General features: G+C 35.8%; 3 protein-coding genes across 3 annotated transcripts in view; 1 reads left to right on the top strand and 2 right to left on the bottom strand.

Moving 5' to 3' along the window:
• atp2a2b (ATPase sarcoplasmic/endoplasmic reticulum Ca2+ transporting 2b) overlaps nt 1-11,291 on the bottom strand; it is a 40,855-nt gene extending 29,564 nt beyond the window's left edge. The window contains exons 1-4 of the mRNA XM_048167362.1: nt 10,605-11,291; nt 10,153-10,170; nt 9,976-10,058; nt 4,256-4,360 (exon numbers count right to left, since the gene is read on the bottom strand). Coding sequence (XP_048023319.1) covers nt 4,256-4,360; nt 9,976-10,058; nt 10,153-10,170; nt 10,605-10,722 — 324 coding nt within the window. The 5' untranslated portion in view covers nt 10,723-11,291. The remainder of the gene's footprint in view (nt 1-4,255; nt 4,361-9,975; nt 10,059-10,152; nt 10,171-10,604) is intronic.
• A 5,001-nt stretch (nt 11,292-16,292) lies between these two features.
• Nucleotides 16,293-22,222, top strand: ube2g1b (ubiquitin-conjugating enzyme E2G 1b (UBC7 homolog, yeast)). The gene is made up of 5 exons (XM_048166308.1): nt 16,293-16,591; nt 17,608-17,710; nt 17,851-17,948; nt 18,022-18,200; nt 20,763-22,222. Exons 1-5 carry the CDS (start codon nt 16,549-16,551, stop codon nt 20,847-20,849), a joined length of 510 nt encoding a protein of 169 aa, XP_048022265.1. The 5' UTR covers nt 16,293-16,548; the 3' UTR covers nt 20,850-22,222.
• A 562-nt stretch (nt 22,223-22,784) lies between these two features.
• On the bottom strand, nt 22,785-26,718 carry arpc3 (actin related protein 2/3 complex, subunit 3). Its single transcript, XM_048166545.1, has 7 exons — nt 26,563-26,718; nt 26,022-26,121; nt 25,828-25,904; nt 24,370-24,438; nt 24,088-24,214; nt 23,866-23,960; nt 22,785-23,055 (listed from the first exon to the last, which is right to left on the bottom strand). Exons 1-7 carry the CDS (start codon nt 26,566-26,568, stop codon nt 22,993-22,995), a joined length of 537 nt encoding a protein of 178 aa, XP_048022502.1. The 5' UTR covers nt 26,569-26,718; the 3' UTR covers nt 22,785-22,992.
• Nucleotides 26,719-26,759: the final 41 nt, after the last annotated feature.

Below are 26,759 nucleotides of genomic sequence, written 5' to 3'. Positions count from 1 at the left end.
AGCAGAACTGAAAGGAGGAAGGCCAGTCTAACTTTGTCTTTTGACTCAGACATCACTGAAGAAGCAGAGCATATTGTCCTAAAAAACACACATGGAGTCTTCTTCAACAGAATGTGCTCTGCCAAACTTTAGATTTGGTTTAAAACAGTTGCCAAAATACAAAGTCAGTGCAAAAATTTATGAAACACATTTCATTAATTTTATAAGTGCTCAAACAAGTCTAAGTGGCAAGGAAACAAACCATATAAGACAAATTCCTAGTTGGTTGGTTGGTGTTGCCAGCTTCCTTGGCTATTTTCATTGCATGTAACAAGTTGAAACTATAAAAGAGCTAATTAAAAGCTTATATAAGGTTTCTAAAATTTGTTTTAGATAAAAACTAAAATGGATTCAGGGTTGACTGTGTTTGCAGAGTAAAATAATTTTCATAAAAGAACCAGAGCAATTTAATAAAATATATTTAAGAGATATTGACACTGGCATGAGAAGCACAGCAGAGGATCTTCATTTGATATTAAGAACTTGTGTGTGATTCTGCAATGACCTATTTGGTATCCGATTCCAGCTATGAGTTAATTGAAAAAGGACCAACTGAGCCGGCGTTCTGACGTAGATCCCGGTGGCGCTGCACTGTGTTTACAGTGTAGGAGACTGACACGGAAGAGAAGAAATTGTTTTACAAAGTCATTATTTTTGTTTTGTTTTTTGCATGCAAAAGGTATTCTCATCACTTCATAGCATTAAGGTTGAACCACTGTTTAGATGTGGACTATTTTAAAGGTGCCCTAGAATTAAAAATTGAATTTATCTTGGCATAGTTAAATAACAAGAGTTCAGTACATGGAAATGACATACAGTGAGTCTCAAACTCCATTGTTTCCTCCTTCTTATATAAATCTCATTTGTTTAAAAGACCTCCGACGAACAGGCGAATCTCAACATAACACAGACCGTTACGTAACAGTCGGGGTGTACGCCCCCAATATTTGCATATGCCAGCTCATGTTCAAGCATTAGACAAGGGCAAGCAGTATTAACGTCTGGATCTGTGCACAGCTGAATCATCAGACTATGTAAGCAAGCAAGAACAACAACAGCGAAAAATGGCAGATGGAGCAATAATAACTGACATGATCCATGATATCATGATATTTTTAGTGATATTTGTAAATTGTCTTTCTAAATGTTTCGTTAGCATGTTGCTAATGTACTGTTAAATGTGGTTAAAGTTACCATAGTTTCTTACTGTATTCACGGAGACAAGACTGTCGTTATTTTCATTTTTTAAACACTTGCAGTCTGTATAATTCATAAACAACTTCATTCTTTATAAATCTCTCCAACAGTGTGTAATGTTAGCTTTAGCAACGAAGCACTATCAAACTCATTCAAAATCAAATGTAAACATCCAAATAAATACTATACTTACGCGAATAGACATGCTGCATGACAAACACTTTGTAAAGAACAATTTTGAGGGTGTGAACGTTGTTTATGCTGTTAAAGGCAAGCGCGAGCTCCGTGGGCGGGGAGCGTGAGCATTTAAAGGGGTCGCAGCCTAAATCGGCTCACAGTTAATGATGCCCCAAAATAGGCAGTTAAAAAAATTTATATATATATATATATATATATATATATAAAAAAAAATCTATGGGGTATTTTGAGCTGAAACTTCACAGACACATTCAGGGGACACCTTAGACTTATATTACATCTTTTAAAAAGACGTTCTACAGCACCTTTAACGATGTCTTTACTACCTTTCTGGGCCTTGAAAGTAGTAATAACGTTGCTCCAATCTACTGGAGGCCAGAAAGCTCATAGATTTCATCAAAAATACCTTAATTTGTTTTCCAAAAATGAACAAAGGTCTTACGGGTTTGGAACGACATTAGGGTGAGTAATTAATGACAGAATTTGAAATGACAGAAAGTCTAAACCTTTAATTAAAAAAATAAGATAAAATTATGAATAGAAAGTTCAAAAGAACAGCATTTATGTAAAATAGAGACCTTTTGTAACAGTATAAATGCCTTTAGTATAATTTTTGAACAATTTAATGCACCTTGCTTAGTTAGATTAATATCTTTAAAAACAAAATACTGACCCCAAACATTTGAACATAGTGTATACTCAACAGGTAACACTACCTTTGTACCACCATACTTCAGTATGTATTGGTTGCTGAGAAACAGACTCAGTTCTTTCCTGTGAACATTTAATGGGCCTGTAAATCTACTAGAGCTGGTGCATGGACCGGTGCTCTCTGAAATGAAGTTTGCCCTGAGCTAGCAACTGCTTACTCTCCTCTCTGATTGAAAAAGTGGCCGTATGAACCAGAGGATAATTAGTCCTCTTGCCCCTCACGTCACACCTGCCACTAGGGATGCAATTCACCAAAAAAGTTGGAATGAGCTATGAGGAATTGTAATGGGAACACTTGTAGGCCACCTGTGAGCCAAAACTGTATGAAGACAACCTCACAAAACGGCTGATATGATGAGTGCAGTTCTCATTTCTTTGTTAACACAATTCTTACTAAATAAAGGAGGATTCATTGGACTCTGTTTAAACAAGCCAAAGATAAGCAAGAAAAAAAATAAGTCAAAAGCTATAAAAAAGTACAACAGTACCGTTCAATCCCTTGGGGTCGGCAAATTAAAAAAAAAAAATGTTTTTGACAAGTCTCATGCTCACTAAGGCTGTTTATTTTTTAATCAAATACAGTAAAAACAGTAATACTGTGAAATATTAATACAATTTAAAATAACTCTTTTCTATCTTAATATACAGGGTATTAATATACAAGTTATTCCCATGATGGCAAAGCTGAATTTTCGGCATCATTCGTCACATGGTCCTTCAGAAATCATTCTAATATGCTGATTTGCTGCTCAAGAAACATTTCTGACTATTATTATCAATGTTGAAAACAGTTGTGCTGTTGTGGAAACCATGATAAATTTTTTCAGGATTCTATGATGAACAGCACTTATTTGAAATAGAAATCATTTGTAACATTACAAATGTTTACTCTCACTTCTGATCAATTTAATGTACCATTGCTGAATAAAAGTATTAATTCATTTCAAAACAAAAATCCTACTGACCCCAAACTTTTGAACAGCGATGCATTTCACAAAAAAAAGAAAGAAGAAGGTTGATTTGCATAGAAAAGAAAAATGCATTAAATTATTGATTAAATTGCATTTGTCTGCAATAGATAAGAACACACTATTGCATAGATACCTCAGTGCTACCAAAGGCTCTAAAGCCTGCGATTTCATAGGGTCTTTAAAGAAATCTTTCCATTTATATTCACTATTATCTGCAAAACTATAGCCCAAGGCATTCAACACTGTGCTGCTGCTGTGCCCTTTAAGGAGACCATTTGAAGAAGTAGAAAACTACTAGCAGGAGACAAGGCTGAGGATTCTCAGGCAGTCTGGGTAATGAATGGTGACCAAAATAAAATGATAGAGAGAAATCTGGGACATGGTTTCAGGGCCGCTGAGAGGTGCTGGAGAAAATAGGGTCTTGGCTCAATGCTGGATTCCACTGGGACAGTGGGACTATCTTTAGAAAAGGGCAGGGAAAAAAACGGCCACATGTTTTCATTTTCATAACAAGGCTAACTACACTTCACAAGAAAAACTACATTCACAATATAAAAAAAAGTGATATGTCTAAAAGAAACTTGAAACCTGGCCTTGTTACAAGGAACATGCAAACTATCAGTGGAAAACGGCTGTCAGAAGCAGCTGGTACTGGAGGACAGTAGATGTAAAGCTATAAAGCTCATTATGAACACTCTTCAAAAGTAATACCACTGTCACTAAGGCAGTATTTATTTGAGCAAAAATACAGTAATATTGTGTAATTATATATATATATATATATATATATATATATATATATATATATATATATATATATATATATATATATATATATATATATATATATATATTATTATGACTTTATAAATGTCTGTCACCTTTGATCAACATGTCCTTGCTGAATAAAAGTATTAATTACTTTCGAAACAAAAAAGAAATCTTACTGATCTCAAACTTATGAACAGTAGAACAGCAGTTTTGCTCTCGTACAACATTAAAGTATGGCCTCAAAGATTGTTGTTCATAAACATCTGGCAGAGCACATCCATATGCAAAAATCAACCGTATTTCCACTTGGTGTTCAGAAATACATTATAAAATAAAGCAAAGATGAAAACAAAGGAGTCGAAACTTACCTGCCAGACACCTACAATAGCGTTGGCTATAAGAATTAGCAATATTACAAAAGGCTCCACAAATGCTGTGATGGTCTCCTCTCCCTCTTCAAACCAGGCCAGTACCTATAAAAGAAAAACAGAAAAAACAAATACTTCTTAATTTAGGATTTCATGTTGATCAAACAGCCATTATCAAATGACTGAATAACACAGAGGAGTGTTCCAAGGAAGACATTTTAGTGTGTCGTTTTACATTTTTTTTTATCTTTACCAGAGCATGCCTGGTATCTCGGCAGGAGTTGTGGCTGTGTGCCAGGTGTCAAAACTGACTGCTGTCAGCAACTGCACAAGAATGTCTATACTTAATGTACGCCGCTTTTAGGTGGCATAAACGAGACAACGTACTTAACAAGCTTGCCATGTGAACTTACAGGCATGCTTGACACTGTCCAGACATGGTCCAGTGAATACTGAAGCACTGAGACCTTTATGTATTATGATCCAATTAAGACAGACCAGCTTTCATCAATCTAAGGGCTTAAGCGTACCTGGGCCACACAAGAAGTCTCGCTAGCCAATTCAAGAACATCATAACACCCGTGCACAACGCGTGTTGTAACAGCGAAAAATGCGCAAAAATGTAATAGTAACAGCGATACTTATCTGAGCAAACATCACTAACAAGCCAACATAAGCAATGTACAGTGCATAAAACCAAAGCGAGTATTTTAACACCAACCCACATATTCTAGCGAGACAAGAAGCTTTCTATTCCCTATGCAGTCTCTGGAATATTTTGTTCCTGTAACGTCCTGTTTTTTTTTTTTTTCTTTTCCCCAGAGGGTACGTTAGGACAAGCTTGAATTCTGTTCGATTAGATCCCTGACCTTGTACAACAGGTTTCCTTTGCGGCTTTTTCTCATCATTCTGATGATACACTGCATACCTAAGCTAATTCACCGAGACAAACTAGGCTCAATTAGGCTAATCAGACATGCGTTTGGTAACATCCTCTACCCAATTCAGCTCAACGACCAACACGTTGACCAACACAGAAACTTGTGTAATTAATAGATTGTATTGCAGATAAATATAATATACACCATCATTAAAAAGTGTGGCATATGTTTTTGTTTTTAGTAAGGAGGCATTAAATTGATCAAAACTGACAGTAAATATTTCATAAACTAATGTTTTTAGTGCAGAGTTGAACAAACAAATGTAGCCCTTGTGAGTATAAAAGATTTCTTTCCAAAATCTTACCAACTTTTGAATTAGTGTATAAACTACTTACAATAAACTGCTATAAACTAATAACAATTAAAATATTTTATTCTGAATAGCTCATTTGTTGTAATGTTTCAAAAGATAATTATCCAATTTTAGTTTTTATATATACTGAATTATGTGGCACACATGTTTTGCCTTTATAGAACAAATAGGTCATACTACAAATGTTCTACATTAATAGCAGCTTAATTAAACTTATGACAAAATACAGAAATGAAACGTTATTTCTGGTAAAATGTAGTCTGGGTAAACCCAGCCTGATCTGCCGGCGATTTGATTTCGCTCGGCAACTCAGTCTGGAAACCCGTGCATTCATTTCTGCTGCGCTGTTACACTTTTGCGGGAACCAATCACAGACTGGCTTATCCACCTTGCTCGCTATTGGCGGGTATAACACGACGACGATAGAGAAGCGACGGCAAGCAGCTTTCAAACTCTATCTGATCTACCCGTCTCTCGCACGACCGTCACTCCAAAATAACAATGCACAATCACAGTGATGCCGACTGTGTTAAGCATTTACCTTATCTGAGAGAAATGTAGCAGAGCGTTGATCCGACAGTCTCTTTATAGGAAGATTACAAACGGCGATTAATGACACACAATGATTCTCTGCTGTTATTTCGATAGTTTGCTTCACGATGTGAGTACAGGACTCTTTTACTTCAATGCCCCTTGATGGTAGACAATATTTTTATTATTTGCTCTATATGTTTCGTCTCCCTGCTTCTTGAATCTCACGCCGCCTGAACTGACTGGAATTCTTTTTGGTTGTCATGACAATGACGTAGTTTAGGGCAAACCGCGGATCAATGCTACAAACCAATACAAACTAACCCTGCGTCTCAATCAGCTCCCTAGTTCCCTAGGTCGTGAATCAGTATATCATGCAAGTGAATGTGGCTGATTCCCTGATCAGTGCCCTGACGACTGAACTAGGGAGCTGATTGAGACACACGGTAAACCTGTCTGGAGTTTTCGCATCACTCTGCAAAGTACGTCACCCGGATCTTTGATCTGATTGGTTGAAGGACTATCCAATTGCGTGACTAATGCTCGTTGATCACGCCTCTTGTGCAGTAGAAAATACATAGCAAACTCCCCAGACCAATGTTCAATTTTAAATTGAGCTTGGTCTGGTGATAGCCAGACTAGGTAAAATGATGACTTCTGAATGATAAAGGGTGCAAAGGACAATGGCTTTGTCTTGCTCGAAATTCAATTAAATAGACGCCACTCAAAACCATTCTGACTTCAATTATAAAGGGCCCTTGTGGAAAGAGCTGTGGTTGTAAATTTCAGTTGCTGTACTTAGTCCTGATAGGATGTACTGTGTTGATTGAATAACATCCTTAGCCTTGTGGGAATAAGAGCAAGTTAATGCATCTCTATTAGAAGTAGCGAAGGCAAGCATAACAGGTTTGGACCCTGTTTAGACCTGTATATAGCCAATTGTAAATGGGGCCTAAGACAGATCTTAAACAATACAGAGGCACCAATTCAGGGGCAACAACCTTCCCTGTTGCCAGTAAGACTTGTGCAATGCCACAACAACACTGGTCGCCAGATGAGAAGACGAGGAATGAGCAGCCGTTTGAGAAACATCCTTGTTCCCCCTCTTTTTATATATTTGTCATGTAAACAAGCATGCTATAATAATAACAATCCTCAATGTTGATGCAACAAACAATGATTTTTCAGCAAACCCCCAGATCCAAACAAAGGAAGTGGATGAAGTCGGTTTAACGCAGTAACCTAACCAGGGTATTTTACACCATGTTCTCAGTGAGAGGTCTTTAAGCCCTCTCGGACTTGCACCATGCCTCCCATTCCAGCGGTGAAACATTATCCAAACAGACATGTTGTAAAGACTCCAGACAGCATAAATGAACCACCGAGTGAACCACCGTACATCACCTCCTTGTCGCCTGATGACAGCATATTGTAACATGATCAAAAATATCGTGCAGAGCATTTATAAAGCACTCAGGCACCTTCAGCATGGTACTCATTACCCACTGCATCTCAGTTTTTAAAAAGGCATGCAGAGATTAACATTTACCACAAAATTAACGAACCAAAAAGAAGTAAAATAAATCTAAATAAAAATTGCTATTCTACAAGGCCATAATGCTATATGAAAACTTCAGGTTTTCTTTTTGGGTGAGCGGTGAGGGGAATTCTGTTGCTCCGGTCCACTAACATCTGTTGTTCCAGACCGGTTTAGTTTACATGTCACTTGGTGACAGCCAAGTTTTTTTTTTTTCCATTGGAGAAGAAACATACAAACCATTTTCTTTAAGAATCATGTTACTTAAAGGGTTAGTTCATCCAAAAATAAAAATACTGTCATCAATTACTCACCCTCGTGTCATTCCAACCTATAAGACTTTCGTTCATCTTCTTGTGGAAGCTCAAACGTGCAGCGTAACACATGAGAACGAACCTCATTTGTTCTAGCACATCAAGCAAACATGCTTGAGCTTCCGTTTACTAGGGGTGCAACGTTTCAGATTACTCATGATTCGTTTGTATCATGGTTTTAGGCTCACGGTTTCGGTATGTGCTATGTTAAGGTAAAAAATTACTATTGTCAAATAAAAATAAAGAAGTATGAACAAATAATCAAACGGCACAAATAAATACAGTAAAGCAAACATACAAATAAATAAAGCTTTTCAGGTTTTTCATGTATCCAGTTTTCAGGTACAGAAATTGAATAAAATAGCTAATAAAATGTAAAACAACATTGCATGCAATCTTCACTGTATAAATAAGTAAAGATTAATCATTATTAATTATTAAGTTACTATTCAGTCATGAGCAGTGAGTGATTTCCTTGTCTTTTGTTGTTTGATTAACATTAAAAACACATTCAGACAGCAGGAATGCAAAGGCTGCTGTCTCTTTAAGACGTAATACGTTACACGGATCAGTGCACTGATACTGAACACATGCGTTCTTTCTCGAGTGTATAAGTTCAATAAAGACATTACCGACTATGCTTGCTAGGATACTCGCCAAGACACTCGCCAAGACGGGCAGGTTGACATAATTTTGTGTGAGTTTGTCCGTTCAAGCACAAGACTTGAAGACCACCTCAATGTTTGCTCTCTGTACACGCGCTTCCGCGTGCGCGCTTTGGATGAGTGCACAAATCTTCTCACAGCGCGCGCGTGTGAACTGCTTCTCAGACACAGAGAACTGCGCGAGAATCAGTTCTCTGTCGCTCCTTGCACTCGAATGTTTAAATTGGCAAGGCTTAAAATGAATTTAGTTTAAACGCAGATAGCAACGTGTGCTGTTCAGGTCTCACCTGCGCTCGCGCGCTATCAACACCCGGGTGACGACGGCGTAAATGACTGGTCATATAGAGCATGCGGCACTCGCATTAAACAAAGTTTTAGGAGAAGCCAGAATGCGTATCCATCAACAGAAACATACATTAGCCTAACTGTGTTTTATTTATTTTTTACAAACCATATTATAGATGCGTATGTGTCGTCAGATACTGTATGAGATGAACCGCGGTGCAAGTGCATGCCGAACCGAGAGTGCAGAACGGTACGGTTCGATTTTTTAACCGAGAACCGTTTCACCCCTACCGTTTACCACACCTGATGTGCGAGTTGGTGCATGTTTATAGGTGAATACAAGCCTAAATTCAGTCTGTTCATCAAATAAAGCAATCGTGTCTTTTCAGAAAATTTGGACTAAACCGCTCAACTCATATGGATTAGTTTTACGATCTCTTTATGAACTTTTGAAGCGTCAAAGTGGTAGTTGCATGGACTGTCAATGAAGGGACAGAAATCTCTCAGATTTCATTAAAATATCTTCATTTGTGTTTCGAAGATGAATGAACGTCTTACGGGTTTGGAACGACACAAGGGAGAGTAACTGATGGCCATTTTTTTCTCATTTTTGGGGCAGACTAACCCTTTAATATTAATTACAAGTTTTGCTAAATTGCTCTTCTAGTACAGTGAATCTCAACCTTTTTTGAGTAATGGACACCATCATATTTAGAACCGTCCTCAAGGACCCCAGAATAATATTGGCTCATTGGTATCATTAATGTATTTGTGATGACCAAATGCAATCAAGTATAATTTACTACTACTTTAATTGACTTGTCCAATATTCAGCCATATCGTCGGTTATATTATACATATATTATCTTCTTCTTTTATGGTAACATGTCAAATGTCAAAATATACAAATATTCATATTCAGATATTTTATAAGGACCACTAAGGGTCCACGGACCCCTGGTTGAGAAACACTCTTCTAGTAGATGCTAACTATATTGTACTCTGCACAATGATAAGGTTGAATCTGATCTAATCTAACCCTATTTTATCTAATCCAGATAAAACTGGGGAAAATGATAATGTGAAAAGCTAAACAGGTAGTGTATTCAAATAATACTGAACTGAGGTACTTACAAAAGATATGCAAGCTGCCAGGAGAAGAATCCTCACTAAAAGATCCTCAAATTGTTCCACCACCAACTCCCACAGTGATTTTCCTGAAAAAAATAAGCATGTGAATACATGATAATAAAGACCAAGGTGTGAAATGCATAAAAAGAGTCGTTAATAGAATACATGACAAAGGATTACCCTCTTCCGCAGGCAATTCTGTGAGACAGCCAAAGATTCACAGCATGGAGAGAAAGAAGAAAAAAGATAACATTAGAGCCTTAAAGTTCATGTACTGCAATAAAAAATATCCTCTACATCATTTATGCTTTACATCAAAAGACAATATTAATATTTAAAACAATAATAACAACAGGTTATTTATATTTACAACATTGGTTTCTAGCCAAATGTGTAAAATAAGAGTGCTCGCTGGTGGCGAGCAGCAGTGACGTCACGCTCGCTCCTTCATTTCGGACACATGCCGGCTGATGAAATGAATATCGCCGCATGTGCGCCCGCTCTTGTACGGGCCTAACCACCCTCTTGCGTTCGACCGACATTGCGAAATAACCTAAACCTATTTGCTTTCTAGTGCACTGCCGATCCCAGTCTCTCTGTTAGCATTAGCCGGGCCACGTTCTCTCACTCACCGTTCGGTCCCCATTTCTCCCGCTGCCGTTTCACTTGCTCCAGGCCGAGCCCAGTGCTTTCATTCACGGAGAAATAGCTGTAAACTTCCTCCACGGTTTTCGTGTGTGCGTTCTCCATCGTAGACGGACGGACACGCTGATTATGTACGGACTCGCAACCCCCCAAAAACGGGCTTCTTCAAAGCCTTCAGTCCTGACTCAGAAGATCTCCGGATCCACGAAAAACTTGATCTAAAAACAACCGTAGTGACTTGAGATAAACAGCACGCGATGATCGCCAATTTTAACTTTTCAGTTCGGGCGTTTAATTAGAAGAAAAGTTATTAACCCGGACTTATTCAACCAAAAATTACGCAACAGACATCTTGAACTCGCTGGTTGTTCTTGATCTTAAAATGTTTCGATGCCCGAAGGGAGTCCTAGTGTCCTTATGATGTGTTAAATAACCCCAAAATAGTATTTCGGATCTATCCTTGGCTCATTCCCTTGAATCGCAGCACACTGCCGGTGTTCGCAGCTCTAGCACCATCAGCACCAATCGCGTGTCTCCGCTCCGCCGCTCTCCTGATCCGCATGCAAAGCTCTCGCTGTCCGCATGTGGAATGCGTTCATTGGCTGCGCGGACTCCGGAAATCCCGTTTCTTCCTTTGACTTTTCTTCGTCACGTCACTGTGGATCAGCTGACCCTGCTTGCTTTGGCCGACGTCACTCCAGTTGAAGAAGGGTGCAGTGTGGCAAAGATATTTCCCTAGAATGCACAATCTAGAGACGGTAGGGGGTTTGATTCATGCCATGGACTCACCAAAAAGATTCATTCACTCGTTCCGTGCCATTTTCTGCAGGTTGCGCCGGTAGGTGGCGACAGTGAATGTTGATGATTCATACACAACCGATTCGCTACATACGATTCGTTGACGACCGAAACGTTTTTATAAATACGTTTAATTATTATTATTTTTTATTTTATATTTTAATTTTAGTTGAAGGTTTAGTTGTGTATTTCAGTACATTAAGAACGTTTCCTTTGTAACTAGTCACGTGGTGTGGGCCTAATTTGAATTGTTTCATTAAAATATTTGTGGATTTGACATTTTTGTTTTTAATCTTTTACATGCTTGTTATTTCATAAATCATTTTGTGTTCCATAATTGTTTTAACTAACTTATATATTTTCATGGATAATTTTAATGGTGGAAATGTTGGTTTTTGTATAGTCAAGACTTGACCTTCAAAAATACAATTACCTTAAAGGATTAGTACACTTTCAAATATAATTTTCGTGATAATTTACTCACCCCCATGTCATCCAAGATGTTCATGTCTTTCTTTCTTCAGTCGAAAAGAAATTAAGGTTTTTGATGAAAACATTCCATGATTTTTCTCCATATAGTGGACTTCAATGGAGCCCAAACGGTTTAAGGTCAAAATTACAGTTAAAGGCGCTCTAAGCGATCTGCCTGTCCCCTGAACACACTGTAAAAAAACGCGGTCTCTGTAGTCGCCACAAGCTCCGAAAACTGCAATAAAAACAAACTGGTGCAGCCTGGACCACTTAACATAATAAACATGCTCCAGCCAATAACCGAAAAGCAGCATCAATACGCAAGCTACTTACATTTTAAATGCGCGTTCATGACTGTTTCAGGAAGCACGGAGGGGAGGGCCAGGAGGAGTAGGAGGGAGGGTCTAGCTAGCCTCTGTTTTGTTTGACAACACTTCGAACGTCAACAGGAAGTTACTCCGCTCAGAATCGCTTAGAGCGCCTTTAACAGCGATCCCAGACAAGAAATAAGGGTCTTATCTAGAGAAAACGTTGCTCATTTAATAAAAATAAAATAAAATTTTTATACGTTTTAACCATAAATGCTCATCTTGAACTAGCTCTCTTCTTCTTCTCTATTAGAATTCCAGCAGTGTAGACACTGCTAAGTGTATTACTGCCCTCGACAGGTCAAAGTTTGAACTAAATTGTCATATACAATATACTAGTGCAAGTATATAACAATTAGTTCAAACTTTGACCTGTGGAGAGCAGCAATACACTTAGCAGTGTCTACACTGCAGGAATTCAAATAGAGAAGAAGAAGAGAGCTAGTTCAAGATAAGCATTTATTGTTAAAACGTATATTATTATTATTATTATTATTTTATTTTTTTTTTTTTTAGAAAATGAGGGATGGTTTCTCTAGATAGGACCCTTATTTCTCGTCTGGGATCATGTAGAACGTTTTGAAGCTGCACTGAAACTGTAATTTTGACCTTCAACCGTCTGGAGGCCATTGAAGTCCACTATAAGGAGAAAAATCCTGGAATGTTTTCATCAAAAACCTTAATTTCTTTTCGACTGAAGAAAGAAAGACATGGACATCTTGGATGACATCAGGAAAAAATTTATTTGAAAGTGAACTAATGCTTTAAATATTGACCAGAGTGAAAATGTGATAATTTGTTATAGCCTACAACTTTTATTCAGACGATATGAAATAAAGGTTATTTTTGAATGTGAATCTTCAATATTCCCACATTGGTAGTTATGCTATAACAAGGAATTGCTATCAAATTCTTTAACACACAGTCAGTTTAACTAAAGAACAACAGATGAATGAGTAAATTACTACAAAAAAACTTCTTTGCAGGTCCTTGTTCTTTCATGTGTTGTGGTTCAAATGTGACTGGCAAGCTTATTTTCTTAGGAAGGCTGATCCCATTCTTAATTAAACCTGATCATTTAGGTGTGTCTGATTAATTAAACAGTTAAACAGGTAGTCATGTAGCCAAACATTTAAATAATTTTGTTATCTTTCTTATTTGGGTAAGATACAATGTAGAAAGCAAGCCTGTGTGGACTCGTTTTCTTCACATAGGGCTTTGTTCACTGTTCTTCAGCATTACCCAGGCATCATTTGGAGCTTATATTTGAACACACAAGATAAGGCCACTCACTGCTCACTGTCTCACTGATGAAAAGGAGGAATGAAACAACATCATAAGATTAACTTGGACCCTGTGTCTGCAGCCATTTTGCAACCCTACAGGCTCAGATAAAAAGATATGTAACAGCTAAATTAGTTTTCCCAAAGCTGGGTTGTCATGGAGACATGACATGGTGTTTTTCATGTCGATCTCATAGTCAAATGTCTATCTGGAATATAAAGTTGAACGTTCACTAATTGTTTGCATATCTGGAAGTTTGTTTAACACTTATGGATAAATACACACACACACAAACACAACATTACTGTACCCTGATGTCCCTATGGTTCCATAAAAGTTGATTTGGCTCATGGAAACAGAAATGTCCAAAAAAGGCAATCAGCATAATCTTACCGCTCAGATTCACAGTCCATCTGTCGGGGTCTCTGACCGCTGCAATAGAAGGTGTTTTTCCCCTTTAACCTCAAATCAGTACTGATTTATTCTGTATTATTGGTCGAGTTTCAAACTATACCATTTAATATGTATTAAAATATTATATTAAAATATAAATTATATGATCTGCTGTACAGGCTTCCCAATGTCATGTAAATACTGTAAATTTCAGAGACTTTCAGGCCAAAGAAATGTGAAAATGTTTAAAAAGTCTTGGATTTTTGTAGTTTTGTAATTTCATGGCATAGAATGTTATCTGAAATGATTAAAAACTTGTTATGCAGAAATCATAAACCACCAGAAAAATAATGGAAACCAAAATGTTGTGGAAACCAGGAAGCTCAGGTTTTGATTCACAGTTAAAATACAACCTGTGAATCCGAACTGTGAACTACATAAGGCATAAATTGCTACAATAACTTCCACAGTAAGCTTTATAAAGGATAAAACAAAAGCTGTTTTCTTTTGTATCGTAATTCCATTCACTGAAAGGTCAACTGAGCCAGTAATAGCCCATTTATCACAAACCTCATGACTGACACATTAATTGCAGCAGGCTTGAGAGAACAACTCGGTCAGCATCTCAATGATGTGAAATGAAGTGTCAAGCTGTTTGGACGAACCTGTAGATGCTTTTTATGGATTTATATCTGTAAAGGGTTCCAATTAGCTACAAGAATCTTAAAATTATACTGATCTAGAATTCTGAATTGTTATTTAACCAATAACTATTAGCATTTTTTCAATCTGTATAGGTGGCTTCCTCTGTTGGATTGTTTGAATCAGTAATAAGGCGTCCCAGAGTTCATGAGAAGAGTCAGATTTTTCCGTAGGATTACGCTGTGTTCATTGTACCGTCTCTTCTCTGTGTAATACAGTGGGGTGACATTTGCATGCTAAACATATCAACAAAAGATAAGGCACATGACAAATGTCTGGTAACCATGGAGTGCGACAGACAGAGCTGATGTAAACCATTCCTCAAAGCGTGTGCCATCAGAGGAAACACGCCAGAAAGAGCACACAAAGTCCTCCTTTTGTCACCTGAGCATGGCTGTTTATTCAGAAAACCATCCCCTTGTTTGAGTTTCACGGATGTGGAATGTATTTGCTAACAACTCTTTCCCATATTCAGTATATGTTTGGTATCACTCTCTGGGATGGAAGCCAAATGTTTGCCTTTTATGGTTATGTAAAAAAGCAAATGTAAGATTCTGGCATGTCAAGAGGATTGTAAAGCTCTCAAGATACAGGATGGACCAGGCTTTGTGAATCCACTCTGACAGACTGATTCAGGCTGATCTAAAAGCAGTTAAAGCTACGTTTTGACACATCAATATATTTGATAAGCATATATTATAACTGTATTATTTATTAGTTACTATATTCTAGCCAAACTAAACCACAAAATATCTTTTACTAAGCGTTTCTTACATGAGGGATGGTTTAGGAAGAATTTCATGCAGACACTGCCATCTAGTGTATTTGTTTGCACAACACGTGATCTCAGTGAACAGCAACTAACACCACTAACTTTTCACCACTCGTTTAAAATGATGTACATAGTCGACACCTATAGGCTGGAAGAAGAATCTGTAGAAAAAGATCCCAATGTATTGTGTTAATATGAAGGAATTTTGCGTAGATTTTTCACAGGTGATTCATCCGTGTTTTAGGATGTTGTGTTTTAGAAAATTACCAGTATTTTTTTTTCTATTTTTCTAAACTTTTTTTTTTTTTTTTTTACAGCAAAAAGAAATGAAAAAATTTGATAATAATATAATATAAAAATAACAAGGCACAACATTATAATCATAATAATTATAATACGTTTTTTAAGTTTTTCATTAGGTTTATATTTATTTTCTTTCAAATTTATTGTAAAAACTATTTTAATAGTTTTAGTTAACAATAACAACACTTCTACTTATAATTAGCCTATACATTATCGACATCTTAAAAGGAAATAAAAAACGTTTAAAAGTTTATAAATTAAAAACTTTTAAAATAATTTTGAGAAGCATTTTATTTGAGTACCATTCGTTTTATATTCTGTATAATGGTTAAAATCGTAAAAAGTACTTTAAAATACCTTTATCAAAATGAAAAATGCACCAAGGATGCTTCATATGGACTTCCACTACAACAAAATATTCATAATTTAAAAAAAAAAATGTATTGTTGTTGTATTGTTAAAATTTCTGTTCAGCAGACCGATCAACAAAAGTCTGGCATGTTTGGACCCGTTGGCTTTGGCTGTATCTCAAAACCTAGTGAGCTACCTACATAGACAGCGATTTTGGGCGCGTGCAGGATTGTTGGTCATCTCCCAGCTCGGAACGCTCCCAAAAAGATGCCTAAATCTGCTGTAGTAAGGAGCTTCCTAGTTATACACAGCCTTGAGGTCAGTGCCAGTATCACATGTATCAGTTCCCGGCGCATGTGAAGTAGATCTCAAATACTCAAGAGCTGCGTGTCGAACAACTTTGACTTCCAGCATTGATCTCGGTGATTTTACCTCGTCTTTTTTCCCCGTTTGAGACATTATTTATTTTGTTAACATAGTTGAAATAAAATGACTGAGCAATCGGCCCTGCTTCTGCGAAAACAGCTAGCAGGTAAGTGGCTAACTGTTAGCGTGAATAGTACAAATCCTCTTCATTTTGTCATACTAACTATTTTTTATCCATACTATCTGTACTTTTTAAACAAAGTGGCATAATGTGTAACGTACGCCACTGTGTCGGTGTTTGTGTAAGAGCTTATGGGCTTCTTATTTCCACTTGTAAAGTAATAAGGTCAGAAGGTTTGGCTAGCATGCTAGCTGAGTAAGTTGGTGAGGTATAAACATGTTGATCACAAAACTTATACCCTGTATTTAAGAAAATAACCAATTTGTATACATATAATTTTATATGTTTTGAAATAATGTTATTGAATGGTAAAAATTAAGTTGTAGCCGGTCATAGAATCAGTTGACACGTGTTAGTATACAGTATACAAATTATTGGCCTGGCAAGAATGAAACAACAGCAACACATTTAGGTTTTTGTCTTATTATAAATACAGTTACATGCATATTAGTACATGACAAGCTTTATATCAGTCTTTACATCTTTATTCCTACATATTAATTCATAATGAGACAATCAACATTACCAAGGTATTAAAATAGAAGTATGATATTTGCAAGATTATTAGTGATCTTAAAGCTTAGGTTAGTTAAGTTAATTAGTTTAGGTTAAGTCGGCTTTAGATGACAGAAAAAGTAATCTAATATCCAATATTGACTGATATAGAATATACATATTGTGTGTGTAATTATATATTTGAAGACTTCAGACGCTAAAGCCTCTAAGTGCCATCTGAAATTTTCTTTTAAAATGAGCATTTTAAACAAGCTTGTATGTTTAGGTTCAGTAATTTCACTTTAATGGCAATTAATAGGTCCTTTTCATTGCCATTAAAGTGAAATAACTGAACATAAACATACAAGCTTGATAAAAATGCTCATTTTAGAAGAAAATTTCAGATGGCCTTTAGAGGCTTTTGCATCTGAGGTCTTCATTTATATATGTAACTTTTTAAAATTGAGTTGATGCTTTGAAATACATTTTTGTTTTACATCTTACAGAGCTCAACAAAAACCCAGTGGAAGGTTTTTCTGCTGGTCTGATTGATGATGAGGATATCTATCAGTGGGAGGTTGTCGTGATTGGCCCTCAAGACACATTGTTGTAAGTAACCAATCCTGTTACCAGCCATGTTGTGCTTGGGTTTAGCTGTAAGAGTGGCCAGTTGACTAATCTAGTCTTCTGCAAAGCTCAAATCTCTTCCAACAAAACTGTTAAATCCTTTTTCTGTTTTTGATTTACAGCGAAGGTGGATTTTTTAAGGCGCATCTCATCTTCCCTCATGATTACCCACTTCGGCCTCCTAAGATGAAGTTTATTACTGAGATTTGGCATCCTAATGGTGAGTGCATGTCAGTTTTGGTGAAAACCCCCAAATGTGGCTGACACTGATATTATTCTTCATCTCTAACCAGTTGCGAAGAACGGAGATGTGTGCATTTCAATCCTACATGAGCCAGGAGAGGACAAATTTGGCTATGAGAAACCCGAGGAGCGTTGGCTGCCCATCCACACTGTAGAGACCATCATGATTAGTGTGATCTCCATGTTAGCTGACCCCAATGGGGACTCGCCAGCCAATGTGGATGCAGCTGTAAGTTTAGTGATTTTTTTGATGATAACTGAATCACATTTTATAATGGGAATCACCATGACATCAAAATTTTCCCTATTTACTTTTTTTATATTATAAACATTTCTGGTATTCTTATGCAATTCATTTATTCTAGAAGGAAAAAATTGTCTTTAATCAAAATGATTTACATTTCATGTCAATGTATTAACTTGCTCAGCCTATGAAATGACTTGCTTTTTCAGCTGATGATAAAAAAAAAAAATAATAATTGTAGGAATTGCAGCCATTCTATAATAATTGCAAATAGATAACTCAGTAATTTAACATAGATTAATGTAATAATATTTGATTCACTCCGCAAAGTCACATTATTTAAAGTTGGCATGAAACCAGTGGTGGATAAAGGAAGTACACAGATCAAGTACATGAGTATAAGTACAGATGCTCCATTAAAATATTACTCCAGTAAAAGTATTAATACTCATTTCATTTTTACTTGAGTAAAAGTACAAAAGTACTTGATTTTTAATGTACATTATTAAAAGTAAAAAGCACTGATCGATGAACCCTATATATATTTAGGCCAGCAGTAGTCAGAACTAATAAGAATGCGGACATTTAATATATATTGTAATTAAGCTACATTTTTATGTCATTACACACACACTTTTTATACAATATCAAAATATTATACTTTAATATAATGTCAATTTACGTTACTGATAATTCAAGTGAAATAATATACCATATTGTATTTTTTATATATTACTATCAAACTCATTCAGAATCAAATGTAAACATCCAAATAAATACCGTACTTACGCGATTAGACATGCTGCATGACGAACACTTTGTAAAGATCCATTTTGAGGGTTATATTAGCTGTGTGAACTTTGTTGCAATGATAGAGTCGAGAGCTCGGGAGGGGGCGGAGAGCGTGAGCAATTAAAGGGGCCGCAGCCTGAATCGGCGCATTTCTAATTATGCCTCAAAATAGGCAGTTAAAAAAATGAATTAAAAAAAATCTATGGGGTATTTTGAGCTGAAACTTCACAGACACATTCAGGGGACACCTTAGACTTATATTACATCTTGTAAAAAAACATTCGATGGCACCTTTAACATTAACTAATAGGGGTGTGACGAGATCTCGTGTCACGAGATCTCGCGAGACTAAAGTGTGACGAGATTTCTCGTCGAGGCGAAAAGTAGTCTCGTGATGTTGCCATGACAGAGTGGATGATTAGGAAAGAATATGCCACTGCTATGTTTACATTACGCCTCCACTGTCCTTTTGCTTTGTGTTTAAATAAAAAACATTTAATTCAGTTGGATAACGGTCGCCGCCGCTCCATATTTAAAGAGTTACGCGCGATCGCTGAAAGTGGAAGTAAACGCGCGCGCATTCAAACGCGATTTCAATACCCGCATTTTGAAAGCGGCTCCTTGATTAATGCAAATATCTCTCAATATGAAAGCTATTTTAGGCTGGGCAGTGTAGCTGTAACCATCTCTTATCTCTGTATCAAAGAAAAAGTTGGTCTTATTTGCACTTTGAATATTGAGAGAGTGTGATTATGGTTTCAACTTGTAAAGTGTTACCATAAAAATGAATAACAGTTTTCTCTTAATCTTATTAAGCACAAACAATAAGGTTTCATTTGTTAACATTAGTTAATGCACTGTGAACTGTCATCAACTAACAATGAATGACTATTTTTATTAACTAATATACCGGTAAACAAAGATTAATAAATACTGTAGCAAATATATTGCTCATTGTTAGTTGATGTTGGTTAATGTGTTAATGTTAATAAATAAGACCTTATTGTAAAGTGTTAACATTTTTATTTATACTGTTTTTATTTCTATGATCAGTTTGTGGAAAGGAGTTCAGTTAGGAGGTCAAAGGTTGTAGAAGCTCATAAATCATGTACAGTAATGTCTGAAGAGATTGAAATCATACAGAAGAGAAGTCAGTCAGTTAAGTTAGTGGCAAAACCTTTTACAGTGCTTGAGTATTGTTGTCTTTTACTGCATATGATAATTCATACTCAGAAAGTAGAACTGAATGACATTCACTATAAGATGATTAGTTAAAACATTTCAAATACACCTGCAGAATATTTTTTCTAGTCATGTATTTCGCCATTGAGGATTTCGTAAAAATAGTGTGTAAAAATCTTGTCTTGTCTCGTCTCGTGAACTCAATCTCGAGTCTCGTCTCGTCTCGTGAGATACCCGTCTCGTCACACCCCTATTAACTAATGTTAACAAATGTTGGTGAACAGATAATATATTAACACAAATTTGTCACACATGGATTCAGCATTAATAGCAAAAAAAAGTAAAAAAAAAAAAGTAAAAGATGGATTTGAAAAAGAACTGTTACCATTTAAGCTTCCTTGTCCTGACACAAAAGCCTCCTCAAAAACTGCCGGTGGATAAATTCAAATCCCCCTCTTCTATCTAATTTCACTCTAAAATGGCTTTTAAGTAAAATGGTCAGTAAATGCCGATTCATGTTTTTGTTCTTCTAAAGCAATGACTAAAACCTTCACATTTGTGTTCGACTTATAGAAAGAATGGAGAGAGGATCCCAACGGTGAGTTCAAGAGGAAAGTCGCCCGCTGTGTGAGGAAAAGCCAAGAGATGGCATTCGACTAGATGCCCAATCATGGTTACATTTGTTAGTACATATACTCTCAGTTCCCATCTCCAGACATTTCAGTTTCAGGATTTATTTCTGCATTGATTTTAAAAACCCATCATGAGCTCATATCAATTTAATAGGTTTTTGTGTGGCAATGCTTTATCATGTAAATTGAATTCTAACCAGCCCCCCTAGATATGCCAGTTACAAACCTTAATAGGGGATCACCTTAATTTTATTCACCAGTTATTTGGGGTTGCACCAGTTAGGGATATCAGAGCAAAGCCACCGCTGGATAATTATTATTATTTTTTTTTATCTGAATGTGTGAGTTATAGCACGTTTTGTTAATACCGATTTCCCCCCCACCCTCTAGTGTGTCTGAATTATTTATTATCTTAATTATGATGAAACGTACTGCATGACACTTGTGTTTTGACGCTTTTTTAATCTGCCACTGAGCCATCAATTTTGAACAGTTTTTATGCAATTCTGGCGTGTTTTGTGAGTTTATGGTACTAGTAGAGGCTGATGGTCAGAATCAATGCTGATTTCCCTCCTTACTGACATGTCGGGACAGCCCTATTCCCTTAAAAAAAACGACAAAACAATACCACAGATGTCTCTCAAAGGGCCATCTCTTTCTCTGCTGCCTTAAGTTGTTCTCCTGTCAAAAAGGAAAATTGTATTCAGTGATGTCAAGTCCGTCTCAATGTCTATTCACTTTTTGAGCTGGAATCCTCTTTTGGACAAACCAAAAAGTTACATATTTGCATGAGACAGAGAATATTTTTTGTATAAATGGTAAGCTCAAAAGCTGTATTTTTTGTGTATGTAAATATGATGTATTGTACCATAGCTCTATCAGTCATTTGTTTGTGATACCCCACCCCACCCGTAGTTTTGTATCTCATTTTTGACTGTATCCTGTTCACTCTTCTGTTCCCGAAGGCCCCTTCATGTAATTGCTCATTAAAATGTAGCATTTGTATTACATATCTACTGTTTGTCCTTATGTTTTCTTCTCAGTCTTGTCTTTGTCCTGTTGTTTATGTCTTACTGTATGTCAGTCGTGTAAAAAGCAGTTACCTCAATAACTTCTAAGGGTGCAAAAGATTCTTGGCAACACATCTTGTCAGTGATATTTGTTTGGTCTTGTGTACTAATGCAAATTTAATTGTATTGTTCAAAAGACAGAAAACAATATTAAGCAATAAGTTCTACATTTTCAGTCATGTTGATTTGATTCAGTGGTGTGAAATTCCACAGCTTTATTCCAGTTTGTATGGTCCTTGGTGGCATATTGATTTTTGAGCACTATATGAATGTCATTATCATTTATGTTCTTGATTAAGTTCAGATAAATAAAACCATTATTATGAACTCACTACACACCAAGCAGTGTTGTTATTGTTAACTAAAACGATTAAAAGTAGTTTTCATTAATAAATTGTAAATGCTGCCTTCGCAACTAACAAATAATTTTAAGTTGAAGTACTAAAATGACGGTAACACTTTACAATAATGTATTAACATGAACTAACCACGAACAATACATTTATTACTGTATTTACTAATCTTCGTTAATGTTAAAATACAGTTGTTCATTGTTTGATCATGTTAGTTCACAGTGCATTAACTAATGTTAAGATTTTAATAATGTTAATTTCAACATTTACTAATACATTAACAAAGATGAATAAATGCTGTATAAGTGCAGTTCATTATTCATGTTAACTAATGAACCTTAATGTAAAATGTTACCAAAATGACAAACTGAATTGAAAGATTAAAATAATTATAAAAATGACAGAAGCACATGTTCTAAAACTAAAATGAGAACTAAAATATAAATTAATTTGAAATATTAATAAATAAAATTGTATATAAATATTACAAAAATAACAGTCTATTAGAAGTATGTCTTCATCCATTGACGAAAGATGCTGTTTCTCTTCAATAGATTTTTATTTGATCTGCTCCTGCTTTACATGACAGGCTGGAAATCAAATGCTTGATATCACCAGTAAAAAAACAGAATCAGAATAAACACGCTCGCATACACATTAAAGAAAAAAGAAAAAAAAAAACAGTTGTTGAAGAAAAAATCCATCCACATCCTACTCAGAAGTACCAAGGGAGATCCTGAGAGGTTTGTTACTGGCCAGGCGCAGACAGACTTTTGTTCATGAACTGTTTCTTCACAAAGCACACCCACCACTGTAGAACAAAGACATTTGAATGATTATCATAAGCACTTGATTAGAAAATAGTCAAAATAACATGAATTTTAAACATTCGCTTTTGGTGAATCTTATGTCACAATGCAAATTTGATAATTTTATATATATATATATATATATATATATATATATATATATATATATAAATAAAATTATCAAATTTGCATTGTGACGTCAATAATATAATGCAAAAAATGTTTACTTTTTTTTTTTTTTTTTTAAATGTGTAAGAAATGTGCTTCATTGTACGGAGCCCCGCACATGACGTGCGGGGAAAAAAAATATGTATATTGTAGCCATGAATAAACAATTCATTCTCATGACTTGCGTAAGCATGTTTTAATAATTCATTTCCATGTTTTAATTAAATCAAAATGAGGGAACAAATGAGTTCAACGTGGCCACTATTTACTAAAACGAGGGAACAGATTCTTAATTCATGGCCATTATTTAACTAAAACGACTGAACAAATTCTTAAATCATGGCCAAGATATAAATTGATATAAAAAATTATATTTTTGTCTCCATGTGCGGGGCTCTGTATAATTGTCATGAAAATAATGTTGCAGCAAAAAAACAAACAAAAAAAACCCTAAATAAATGCTTTAAAAAAACTTTTCTCAATTCTCTTGAGAGGGAAAAGTGCTTAACTGTCATTAAAATAATGTCATACTCACAATGCAAAAAAAAAAAAAAAAAAAAAAAAAAACTTAAAACAACTTCCAAAAAACTTATTTTTTCTTTTGTCAATTAACTTGATTTGACTGATAATATTTAATGCCTCACCTTGCTTGGTTTGTCTGTCTGAGGGTCGAACACACGGTCACACAATCTCAGTCCTGTCTCCTGTCGGATTTGTTGCAGGTAAGCCCTCATCGTTTCTGTCCAAAAAGATAGTATCTAAATCAATTCGGCGATAGCACTTATAATAATCTCATCATAAAGAAGGTCTTAGTGGATGTACAAATTAATAAGACTCAGTAAAGTGGTGACCTCGTTGTGCCATACCTTCTTCCTGTTTGTTGGTGGGTTTAACATACATTGCATTCAGAGGGAAGCCAGGTTCTCCAGGGATGGGAAAGTTGGTAATTCCCAGTGTGTACATCTCCTTCTCTCCTTGGCCCCTTGAACTGCACTAGAAATCATTTATAAGATTGTAGATAGATATTTATGGAGCATTAGCTATGAGGAAAACCAACAACACCTGACAAACAATTAATCACTGAACAACTGAATTATACCATAAATTATACCATGAGTTATACCCCCCCCAACCTCCCCAATAGTTACCTTTTGGAGCTTCTTGAGGCATTCAGAGATGTAAAGAGTGGTGTAGATCAAAGTTCGATCCGCCTCATTCTATCAAAATTAAAGAAATAAATATTTTATTTAATTATATACTGCTTATATGCCGCTTTATACAATACAGATTGTCAAAGCAGCGTCACAGTAATAGGAAAATAACAGTGTTAATGTGGCAGAGTTCATCAATTATGAAACAAATTCAATTTTAGCTTTAAAGCAGCTCTACAGAAGACAAAAGTGTCATTATTCAGCTCAATTCAGTTCAATAACAGTGTCAAATGTTTCAAAGTTCAAAGTGACCTTTGTTAAAGAATTATAAGCCATGAACCAAGCCAATCAGCTACTAGGTGAATCACAACTTTGATTTGAAGCAAAAAAGTTTTTGAAAATTGGACAAAAATACAAAGGTACAACAGTTGTAGTGAGGGAAAAACTATCCCATGAAGCATTGTGAACAGCAAAATCAAATTAAAAACGATGGAGAAATATAAAACTACTCATTTTTGACACATATATATATATATATATATATATATATATATATATATATATATATATATATATATATATATATATATATATATATATATATATATATATATAAAAAACGTTTCATTATTTTGAGAGCACTGAGATAGACTTGATTACATGGGAGTGGGTGGACATTTTCTGTACAGCATTATGGGTAATGTAGTTTTTCACCAGGAATTCCACTGTTAAACATTATTATACATTTTAAAAACAGTCTGAAATAATGCCGGCTGACGGCTTCAGCCGAAGCAGATGCCATGTTATTATTTAAAATCAATTTCCTTATGGAGAAAAAAAATGAATGGAGTTTTTACTTCTGGAACCCATCTGTTGTGCACTATAGCAGGGGTGTCAAACTCACATCCACATCAATGCAGAGTTTAGCTTTAACCCTAATTAAACGCACCCAGATCCAGCTAATCAAGTCCTTCGGACTTATTTGAAAACTACAAATATGCGTGTTGGAGCAGGGTTGGAACTAAACTCTGCAGGGCTATGGCCCTCCAGGAGTTTGAAACCCCTGCTCTAATGCAAACTACAGCATTCCAATGATCCAATAAATTCCTGATGGACAAAATCAAGTCATATCCTACATTTTTCTTGTTCAAGAAGCTGTTTCACTTGGATATATAGGCCTACGTCACAATAGGGAAGAAAAGACTATCGCAACTTCCATTTCATGCTGATTTTAAAGTGCTCATAAGCATCTGAAATGCAACTAATTCAAATCTGTTATTAAACATGAATTTTTTTTAAAAAAAGATTGTGTATATGCATATGTAAAGAGTCTAAATGAGGATACAGAGAGAACCTTTATTCTTCTCTCTCAGGACAGACCTATGAATTCGTGTTAAGGCATGCAAGTACATTTTTCAGGCTCCCGTACACTTCCTGTAGACATTCACCACTTACCTTAATTTCGTAGTTCTTGAAGAAAACATTGGCTTTGAAGTAGTAGATGGCCTCATCGACAATATCTGTGTCTTTGGCTGAATATGAAAACAGGAAGGAACAGCTCATTTAAAAATACCCCTTACTAATGATGACCATTTAAGGAAGAATCTCAGAGCTCACTGTACTGCCTAAAATCAAGCAAACTTTCTTACTTTCTTTAGGAGCAGGACCCTTAAACTGTGTTTTAAGGGGCAATAACGCCATATTCCCCACCAGTTTGGTGTCTGCATCCATCAGGCTTGAGTGGTAAGCCTGAAGAGAGAGAGGGAGATTACATAAAATGCAAGAGTCAAACAGAACTATTTCTTTAATATAGCAATTTTGTTTTTTTAAATGACCAATATCTGAAGAGAATCAGTGATCATTGCACTAAATGTAAATGAGGAAATACAGTAGTTTGCATCATGGACAGATGCAACAAATCAGCAACAAATTTCTGACACTTTCACATATATATTAGGCAATAAAGCATAAAGACCAAAACATAATAAAATACTACGTCCTTGAAAAACTGTTACATTTATAAAAAAAAAAAAAAAAATAGCCAGAGAAAGATGTTGTATAGGTTAGCTCTATGGCTAATAATGCTAAAATATTTTTGTTAGCTCCAGCTCTAAAACGTGACACAACAACTGCTCATAAAGCAAAAAACAAAGCTCATCGTTTAAATTGTAATGTATGATAATTTCTTACCGGCATTTTGGTACAATATGTCCCAAATCTAGCAGGCAAAAAATGAATATGTCAGCGCTGCGAGCTGCCGCTTCCGCTGTCCCACCCTTTACAGATACAGGAAGTTCCAAGTACAATATCCCGTCATGACCACTGGGGGGCGCCGAAGGACACCGGCTTTGCTACTGCACTTTTTTCCACCACAAAAATTCTTTCAA

Source organism: Megalobrama amblycephala, linkage group LG18 (assembly GCF_018812025.1).
Source record: "Megalobrama amblycephala isolate DHTTF-2021 linkage group LG18, ASM1881202v1, whole genome shotgun sequence".
Classification (NCBI taxonomy): Eukaryota; Metazoa; Chordata; class Actinopteri; order Cypriniformes; family Xenocyprididae; genus Megalobrama; species Megalobrama amblycephala.
The sequence above is the reverse complement of the archived record's forward strand: the minus strand, read 5'-3'. Positions and strand labels throughout refer to the sequence as shown.

Bases quoted from the DNA above. Each gene is read 5' to 3' on its own strand.
- ube2g1b (XM_048166308.1), top strand. From the start codon at position 16,549: ATGACTGAGCAATCGGCCCTGCTTCTGCGAAAACAGCTAGCAG. The intron at 17,949-18,021 runs GTGAGTGCATGT...ATCTCTAACCAG, and splicing joins TGAGATTTGGCATCCTAATG to TTGCGAAGAACGGAGATGTG. The intron at 18,201-20,762 runs GTAAGTTTAGTG...TTCGACTTATAG, and splicing joins CAGCCAATGTGGATGCAGCT to AAAGAATGGAGAGAGGATCC.
- arpc3 (XM_048166545.1), bottom strand. The intron at 23,961-24,087 runs GTATGGCACAAC...CTTTTTGGACAG, and splicing joins CACCAACAAACAGGAAGAAG to AAACGATGAGGGCTTACCTG. The intron at 23,056-23,865 runs GTGAGGCATTAA...TTTGTTCTACAG, and splicing joins AGACAGACAAACCAAGCAAG to TGGTGGGTGTGCTTTGTGAA.